This window comes from Tasmannia lanceolata, unplaced genomic scaffold (assembly GCF_043159265.1).
Source record: "Tasmannia lanceolata isolate RefF3 unplaced genomic scaffold, GAP_Taslan_0.1 ptg000015l, whole genome shotgun sequence".
NCBI classification, from domain to species: Eukaryota; Viridiplantae; Streptophyta; class Magnoliopsida; order Canellales; family Winteraceae; genus Tasmannia; species Tasmannia lanceolata.
The window spans coordinates 34149728-34159910 of NW_027518692.1; the positions used below are offsets into that span (position 1 = coordinate 34149728).

General features: G+C 37.8%; 1 protein-coding gene across 2 annotated transcripts; it reads left to right on the forward strand.

The window, feature by feature from the left end:
• The first annotated feature begins 39 nt into the window (after positions 1–39).
• Positions 40–7881, forward strand: LOC143846766 (uncharacterized). Of its 2 annotated transcripts, none has more exons than XM_077355323.1 (3): positions 40–177; positions 5915–6072; positions 6152–7881. In XM_077355323.1, the coding sequence occupies exons 2-3, from the start codon at positions 5922–5924 to the stop codon at positions 7435–7437; spliced, it is 1437 nt and encodes a 478-aa protein (XP_077211438.1). In that variant the 5' UTR covers positions 40–177; positions 5915–5921; the 3' UTR covers positions 7438–7881. The 2 variants fall into 2 exon arrangements, with proteins under 2 accessions (XP_077211438.1, XP_077211437.1); XM_077355322.1 differs by lacking the exon at positions 40–177 and adding an exon at positions 1847–2614.
• Positions 7882–10183: the final 2302 nt, after the last annotated feature.

Sequence of the window (10183 nt, forward strand, 5' to 3'; positions counted from 1 at the left end):
TGGATGGGTTGATGTGTATATACTAGCACAAATCTTCTACTAAGGATGCTGCTCAGGCTGTAATAGGCCGGATTGGTTCACGGCAGTCAGAAATTTTGATCGATAGGAAGAGTCGTCCGTCGGAACTCGGAACACAGAGGAATTGATCAGGATCAGGACGAATTCTCTCAAGAAAAGGTTCGAGCACCGGTCTATATTATTCTTTTATTTTTCTTCTTTACTTAAATTCGTACAATTTCTCTTCTTGGGGGGTTTCGTAATCGATTTTTTTTCTCTAGTTAGTATGGCGGTTTGGATCTTATGATTTCTAGGCGCTCCAGGTCATAACTATGTTATTTATAAAACCAATTTAATCACTATTTACAGATAATCATGTTTACTTTCAAAACTACAGTTGGATCTCTCATAATTAATGCTCCATATATTTATAATCTCTTATATCCTATGCTCATACCGAGAACCGACACTGTTCCTATGTTGGTAATTTACAATCTCTTATTTCTATTACCTAATAAAATAATCTAGTGATGTAGGATATTGGAGAGTATCTTCCTAATAATGTTGTTCAAAGTACGTATACTTTATTATACTATCTGTAGAGTGATAAATCGGCCTTATGATAAGGGTTTGAATTGTTAGAAATAGTTTCAGTTTTGGTGGTCATTATCATATATCGAAGTGTGGGAGCATGGTTGAGTACTCTTGATCTCCTTTCTGAGTCAAGCCTTTGCCATTGTCACAGGATGCACAGGCATTGAGACAAAATAACTGTAACTTTCCGCATTCTTATTTGTAGAGAATTTCATATGCTGGAAAATTTAATAACTATAGTAGTCAAGAAAAACTCTGGTTCAATCCATCCTTCTCTTTACCCATTTCAAATTCCTTATTATCTCATTAGCCATTAATTGGATGGTTAGATTTTTTCTTCTTCTAATTCTAGAAAATAGCCCACCAATTGTGGACCTGCTAGTTTCTAATAAGCACTTGTTTGGATTGCAGGAGAGTGATTTCTTGCTTAGAATTTATTCCTAGGACATAATTATAAATTTAGGGCATAGTTGGCAACCATGAAAAATTATTCCGTGAAATATTGATGAGCCTAATGCCTATAAAACATTTTCATAGGCCCAACTGTGAGGGATGGAGGGAGAGTGAAGGAGAGGGAGAGACTTGAGATGGCTAGAGTGGAGAGAGCATAAGAAATCCCTAAAAAACGCTGAAAAAAAAATCTCTACTTGAAATGGGTGCCTTTTCAAGCCCTATCACGGGGAAACAGTTCAGCACGGGTTATTCCCTTGCTCAAATATTTGGCCCGTGACACCGGTCTCTACCTGAGATTGAGTATTAATTTCTTTTGGTTCATCGTTCATCATTTTAAGTAATAATCGGAAGCTCAATCTACGGCTCTCTGTAACATGCAATCGACGGCTATGATGATTTGGAAATGGAGAAATAATTTACGGCTATCATTCATGTGAAACAAAAAGATAATCCACGACTATGTGGATGGGGGATGACCCCAATGCAAGTGGCCCCACTAAAATATGGCTTGTAAATCAACGATTAAAAGTACTCACGTCCAACGGTTAGGATCAATCCATAGTAGAGCCCTCAAGTTAGATCTGTACGGACAGTCAAGCCCCTTGCAAAGAGGAAGGCTTCATTAAGGCTAGTAATGTTGGCATTACGTGTTTTGATAATTGCACAAACTCAGGTTTTCCTCTCTTTTTTAAAATGTCTTCAGATGGGGGATGATAAAAGACAAGATTAGTTAGCGTAATTATCAAATCATGGTAGTGCTAATATCAGTAGCATTTATTAATTGTCCATCGTTACTCGTTTGACCGTCGGGCATAAAAACGCGATCTCAGCTTTACCCCTTTCAAAACTCTCCGATCTAGGGTTGGGTTTTTCGATCCCACAATTCTCAGCTTTACCCTTACGATCCCACCTCCCAGATTTTCGAACCAATCATCTCTTCAATCCACACCTTTCCCCTCTGCCGATTGATCTCGGTTTCGTTTTTGGCCTTTCCCTTTTCGCGATTCTAGGGTTAGGGTTTTCGAGAGTTCCCGTTGTTCCTTTTCTTTTCACCGTCCGATCAATAGATCTTTCGTGTCGATTAAATCTTGATTCAATCTTTTTTCGTTCCCCTCTTTCAATTGCTCGTAATTTCGTGTTTTTTCGTGTTCGTTTTGGGTTTCTAGGGTTAGGGTTTTCGAGATTTCTCGTTTTTCCTTTTCTTTTCACCGTCCGATCAATAGATCTTTCGTGTTGATTAAATCTTGATTCCATCTTTTTTCGTTCCCCTCTTTCAATTGCTCGTAATTTCGTGTTTTTTCGTGATCGTTTTGGGTTTCTAGGGTTAGGGTTTTCCTATGCGTTCCTTCGATTTATAAATCTTGTGCAGGATTAGCTATTAATCTTTCTTAGTAATATTTTCTTGTTTGGATCAGCTTTAATTTTGTTGATCCCATTGAATTCTGGCGATTCTAGGGTTAGGGTTTCTTGAATCTCTCGTGTTTATTTATTTCGGTTTTGAGGGCACATTGGGTTTCATACAAATTTAGCGTTCCACCTATTTTTTTAAAAATTGGACGGCTCTTTAGAGGTATGCACCCACCCTGTTTGTTTAAATGATTTTTATGTTCTTTTTTTTTTATTTGAGATTATTTGTTTTGTTGAGTAGGCTGTTTCTTAAATTAAATTTCTGGGCATATTTTAGCTAGGTGGGATATTTTTCTATATTTCTGCATTTGGGTTCTCGTGTCCTTATGTAATACACGAGTATTCATAAATATGTGTTGCTCTTATACCAATTTGTCATAAATATTGTTACGGTCCTGAGTGGGGGGCCGCCTAGGTATGGGACTGGGTGGGACCCAGCCTGGTATGGTGGGACAGGTTTAAAGGAATTAAAGGGCCTTTGCCTAACGCGTTCCTCAACTCTGGAGCTTTTGGCGTACCGGTAAGGTACCTAACAAATATGCATCACTGTGTGATGTAAACCTAGGCTATGATACCAAATTGTCATAAATATGCGTCACTGTGTGACATAAACTTAGGCTATGATACCAAATAATCGTAAATACGTGTCACCGTGTAATGTAAACATAAGCTTTGATACCAAATTGACATGAATCAAGTTCTGATACCAAATTAATGCAAATGCATGACTAATACCAAATTGATGTGACCTAGGTTTTATGATACCAAATTCATGTGAACCTAGCTTTGATACTGAATTGATGTGAATCCATGTCAGTCGAGAGAAAGAGAAAGAAAGAATAGATAAGCAAGATCATGAACAAGAAAGATTAAGATCAAGTTCCAAAAAGGGCAAGAGTAAGAAAGATCAAGAAATATCAAGATCAAGAAAGAGAGGTTACAAGAGTAGAAAGAGGAGCGTTTATGAACCAAATCGGGAAGGATGAACAAGGAGGGAAAAAAAAAGAGAACTAATCATGATAGTTTCTATTTAAATTAATGGATTTGGATGACAAATGAATAATTAACTATTTTATTTTCTCATATTTGTTTATAATTTTTTAATATTTTTAATATTTTTAATATATATATATATATATATATATATATATATATATATTTGAATGAATCTTACGATTTACAATCTGATATGATTTGACCCCTATTACGATTTATGATTTGATTTAAAATTTTTTGATTTTCAAAACATTTTAATGGAATGATAAAAAATCAACATACCTAAGTAAAAGATTAGTCTATTTCCCTTCAACCGCCTCAGCTGTGATAACAACCAACAGACCTAAGTATCTTCCCTTATCAGTCCTACACTAAGTAGTATTAGAGCTACAATATCTCCTTTTCTTCCCTTATGATCTTACATCAATTTGGTATCAAAGTTATAATACCTAGTTTTCTTCTCTTTTGGTCATGCGTCACATGTTCCCCTCTCTAGCCTTTGCATCTTTGAAATGTTGATTCCTCTTTGGGTTGAAGGTGATTATGTGATGGTTGGGTGAGGGGAGCGATGTTAGGTCTATGGAGATTACAAATTGTTTTCTAAAGATTATAGATGGGAACGGATCTCAACCCCTTTTACATGCATACTATGATTTAGCCAACACTGAATTTATTGCTGACATTTTTTAATATTAAAAAGAAAAACGACACGACGCACGTGTCCACATGTGTCGACACTCATTTCAAGATTTTTAAATGTAGTGCTAGATGTGTCAGACCTAATGTGGGCGTGTCGACACGTTTTGTACCGTGTCAAGTGTGGCACGCATTGTATCCTATTGGTCTCCCTTTCTCGTGCATATTGAGGACCAAAGAGAACTAGGCTAAATTGATGAATGTGTTCTTATTTGATTGTCTCATGTTTGTTTAGGGGATTTGCTAGGGATCATCGCAGAATGCATTTCGTGGACCGGCTGTTGCATGAGGGAGCAGCCACCTCAGATGAATTAAATGAATGAGACAAAATCTTAGCCTATGTGGCTGCTTTCTCATGCAATAGCCGGTCCGCGAAATGCCTTCTGTGATGGTTCCTAGCAAATCCCTTGTTTTAGATTATAGTTCATTAATCTTAAGATTTATTAGTCTGTTAAATGGATGTTGTATTTATATTGTTGCAAATTATGATAGCAATTAATAATTTTATATGTATTTACATGTGTGGGCGTGCCACCATTTCTAGATTTTTAGGGTTTGTCATGTCATACACCTCGTATTGGTGTCGAACTGGACATGAATGTGTCCATAAATTATGATTATATATACTTTCTGTTTTAACCATGTCCCTATTTCTTTTGTGGGTTTGCCATGTCTGACACTATGTGCCCATCTCGACATGCGACCACATCCTCTTCATTCCTAATAAATTCCGTCATTTTCTTTTATCAGGTGGCTCACACTCAAACTTTTGGAGTTCTAATGTATATGCACACACATATTTATAATGTTTATATTGGAACACAAAAATATTGAGTATGAGCCACCTGATGATTTTATACTCTAATTGCTACAAGTTTGTCAAACATAAAATGTCGGATAATATAACAATATTATCCCAATATTTTTACGATATTTTATTTTATATTTTTTCTTAAATAATATGAGTTTATATATGTTTTAAATAATTTATTTTTATCATTTTTTCCCTGATAGTTTTATATTTTTATTTCTTATAAGCTATAATTAATACTGTATGTTCATACCAATATAACTATGGATTTCATTTGTTCTGCCCGAAAACTTTCATTTCTGTTGGGAAATATATCCTACATTTAAACTGGGATGCTTAAATGTTTATAGTAGTAATCGTGTCACTTGTCAGCCGCCCCTATCGTTTTCTTAGCCATCTCTGCTTGCACTTCTGATAAATTTTATCCCACCTCGCATTCTGAGAATCAAACCCTTATGAAGTAGGTCACTGAGATTTAAATTTCTTGCTACAAGGTGAACTTTATTGGCTATAGGTAAAAGTAGCTTTTAATTGGATTACAAATGAACCGATTAAAGTGACTGCTAATGGCCCAAGGAGGGCACGGTGGAAATAAAAAGCCTTGTGGTGGAACATGGCAATGTTTGTGTGTTTTTTTAATTGCTTAACACATGGATTTTTTGTTTGTCTTCTTGGTCACATAAATCTCTATTTTGCCGACTTTCATTTATCTGGATTATGTGCATGGTTAAATATCATGATTAAATTGTGCTATTTCAATCGTTTGTAAAGTAATTTTTTAAGTTCTAATCCCATGTTTGGGATTCAGCGAACACAAGTCCTTTACTTCCCTTTAATATCTATGGTTGTGCTGCTTGTTTATTCCTCGATATTCTGCAAGCAGTGCGATGATTGGTAACATAAATTATTGCAATTATTACTCTTCTCCTATGAATATGTCTTTAATTGGGGCTCTTGCAGGTCTAACATGGTAGTTAAGCAAAACAAGCGTCCTTTCAACGGTGATGACTCTTGCCAACTTTCTTGTAAGCACCCAAGACAACTGGATTTCATCAGTGATCATCTGGTTTCATTTATGGGAATATATAGTGACATCCCTGAGAAAACTCACCCTTCAGGTAAAAACAAGTTAAATCTGTCAGTCTATATATTAATTGTGGACTTAGCTTCATCACCTGACCCGATTCTGGTATAAAGTTGGTGAAGGTGAAGGATTCATGATCAAATCTCTAGGAAAGGAGAGACTTGTAAATTACACCATTACGGAACTCTCGGTTGCTGGTGACAAGGGTAGCGATATCAGTTCTTTTGGCAGTGTTTCTAGCTTGTCATGGGTCACAAGTAGTTCTAGTGAAGAAGATCCAAGGTCAGAGCCAGCGTTACATATATCTTGTTCCCCCAGTTTCCTCAATCATGACTCCCCGTCAAGGACATTAATGCAGTCGGAGGATATCCATTCACCTCGTTTTGAATGTCCCCCTCAAATACATGTTCCTATTGGACCAGATTATCAAGCAGACATTCCATTATGGGGCTTACACGATACCAAAAATTGGGAGAAGTTCATGGGGACGTGCATTATTCCGAGGCCTAATGTTGACTCATCTGCTCTTGATGACAGGGATGTTGGGCGTGGTAGAATTGATTGTTGGTGCTTGGATTGCAGCTCAGTTAGATGTGTGAGACAACATGTGATAGAAGCGAGGGAAAAACTAAAGGGAATGCTTGGGCAGGAGAGATTTATGGAGTTGGGATTCTGCAACATGGGAGAGGATGTTGCTGGGAAATGGAGCGAAGAAGAGGAGCGGTTGTTTCATGAAATTGTGTTCTCAAATCCTGAATCACTGGGCCAGAACTTCTGGGACCTTCTCTCACTGGCCTTCCCTTCAAAAACCAAGAAAGACCTCGTGAGTTACTATTTCAATGTCTTTATGCTTCGGAGAAGGGCTGAGCAGAACAGGTCGGATCCAATTAATGTCGACAGCGACGATGATGAGTGCAATGGTGATGCACATGAGGATTACCATGATGATGATGATATTTCTGAATCACAAACTAATAAGAAACCAAGTTCAGGAAGACCATTTAACAGTTCTCATCCTATTGCCCAACTTATGGGTAATAATAATAGGCGGAATGGCTTGGTGGCTCATGATATCCAGGATGACTCATGCTCATCTGATGAAAATGAGCACAGTGGGTCTGACTCTTATGGCCCAGCTGATGTGGCTGCGACGCATGAGAGTCGAATCAAGACAGACCATAAACATTTGAACAATGAGTTCAGAAATTACAGTTTAGGTGGAGTGGTTGATCATGGGTATATCTTGGAGCCTTGCGATGCCAAATTTTGGGATGCTCGATTTCTCACTACTGGTCCCTTGGAAGATGTTTTCTTACCTACATGGAATGTGATTCAAGAGGTGTTTGGAGAAGAAGCTTGGAATAACAATGGGTCAAGGAATGATCCAAGTATCAGCTAAGTTGGCAATTATTATTTTTCCTTGGCGAGGGCTCTCCCTTTCTTGCAGTCTATCGCATCTTGCAGGGGAGGTGGGTTTCTGTAACCACTACCAAAGTCATCAGAGGCTATTGTGGGTCAGGTATATAGGCAAGAGTATTCTTTCTTTGAACATGGACCGTCTAATTTCCTTGCACATTTGCGGGGGAAGATGGAAGTCCTGCTTCATTGTAAAATATAGTTCATTTTTTATGAGAGGGGGCTTAGTTTTCATTAGTTAAGGTTTAAGACAACCCTCCTTTTTTGTTCTCCTGGAATTCTTTCTTTAGCAAAATGATAGGTTGAGTTTTACACAGGTTGGGGGGTAGTGTCTTATTAAAATCACAATTCATGTCTATGAAAGTCTAGTTTATTGTTGAAGACAGTTCTTGTTCTTAAATGCGGTTTTTCATGTTGGGTTTGTCCACTTTGGTTCACTATCGACATTTTCTAATCACTCAACCCTCAATAGTCTTTTCTGTTATGTTTTATATAGAGTACCATAAAATGGCACTAAAAGAATCCCACCACCTCTCTTCCTCGACATCGGCAAAACTCTAAGGGGCCGTTTGGATACACCGTTTTCTGATTTCTAGCCCTTCTATCCGTCAGCAAGAGAGTAGCAGCAAGAGAGTAGCAGATCACCCCATGTTTCCAAGTTTAAGAAATCTCAGGATGCGGGGGATATTTCTAAAACCTGGATTTCTTACTTAAAATCCAAGAAACGCTGTCCGGACATTAGACAGCAGCTTGATCATGAACCCTCTTTTACGCTGTGTTCAAAATAAAACCTGGATTCTAAAATCTGCGTAGCCATTTGGATATGCGTATTTTAAAATCCTTGATTTCTTCAAAATTGTATATAGGAGATGAGAGGAGAGACCAGCTGTTGTTTTCTGACTTTTCACAATTCTTTCCTACAGCAGGAGAGCGGCAGATCATCCCACGTTTCCGGTGTTAGAAATATTAGGATGTGGGAAAGATTTCTAAAACCTGGATTTTTTACTTCGAAACCAAGAACCAAGAATCGCTCGAAGCAGCTTGATCATGAACCCTTCTTACATCGTTTTCAAGCTAAAACCTGGATTCTAAAATACGCATATCCAAACGGCCCTTAAATTATTTTATGTACTTTTCTTGAGGAATGCTAAACTGAGGGATGAGTAAATTGTTCCTCGGGTTGGACCTGACCTGAGTCGCACCCCTACTTTTTCTAAATTAATCTTATATCGATAGTTTTTGTTAACAAAAATTAGAGTAATGATAAACCAAGGAGCGCCCTTGCGAAAAATAAAACCAGCTACAACCCTTCAATGGTGCTTCCTTTGGTCCATACTTAGAAAGAAGATGGATCAAAATATGAAAATAAAATCTTAGGTGGAGCCAATGCGACTCCTGTAGTTAGTTTGCTAAATTAGTTAAGTCAGAATTACTAAATTAGAATGCATTTATGAGTTGTTTTCGAACCTTGCGAAAAATAAAACCAGCTACAACCTTTAGATAGTTTTCGAACCTTCATCTTTTACGATCCTAATCCGAAATGAGATTTTACATGCTGTCCATCCGTGGAGTCTTAATCTTTTTTCAAAAAGTATTATGAGGCCCACTTCATAGGATGATCCAAACCGTTCATTTGTATGGCACATAGTTAATAGGCCGCACCCCATAAGTCATCACCATAAGATGTTCCTAGAACTACTATCTACAAGGGTAGGATGATCCTAACCCTCATATCTATAAGGGATTGCCCGTTATCTACGACCCAACCGTTGCCCTTCTCTTCCAGGGGTTTCCCTTCTCAAAGTAGGGGCCACTTGTTCAATGATCCAAATCAATTAGTTTCCTAGGCCTTGTTATGGATGTGCTCTGGAGCAAAATCCACCCCCAGCGGAATATTCTAACCCTCCAATTTGTAAGGGTTTTCATGATGAATACTGACAATTGTTTTTGTTTTTTCTAAAAAAATTTCACACCTTCCATTTAGAGGCTATGTGAAACAACCAATTACTCCAATAGCTCAAGCTGTTAGATTTGTGTTATTTAATCTTTTATACTTAAACATTACCCTCACACCTCTCTCTTTTTTGGTTCACCGTATATGTGGCACATGTGACTCCTCTTTTGGGTTGGTCATACATGTGGATTTTTAATATCAAGGAGTTGTTGGGTTTTAAACTTAAGACCTGCAGTGAAGCAATAGCTCAGATACCATCTGTGTTATTTAATCATTTATACTTCAACATCCTTAATGTTGGAGGGTCTAGGATCATTCATTCAAAGTGGGGTCAAAATAAATGACTTGACTTGTGATTGTCAGTTGTATCAGTGGCCTTGACCGTGTCCACGTGACACACATGGAACCCAAAACTGGCCTTTCAGAATAGAGCCTAAGAGCCATCGTACTCTAAACATTGTTTGATCAAAAGTGGAAGCATACTATAAAAGAATGTGTAGACCTAGTGAAAAGTAAAGGGAAATGATATCCTCCCCCCCTCCCTTACTATCGTTAGATTTTAAAGGCAAAGGAAAACGTTGAAGGGGGGTGAATTTATCCTCAAGCAGTGAACCACTCTCACAGAAACCGTTAAAGGGAGGATTTTATCCATTTAGGGGGGGGGGGGGGAGGGAGAGAATATCAGTGGCCAAAGCAAAATATGGAAAACCAAAACAAGGAACCTGAGGGTCTGGAATGCAGGAAATTTTTAGAAAAGTTTGGAAAGGAAAATATT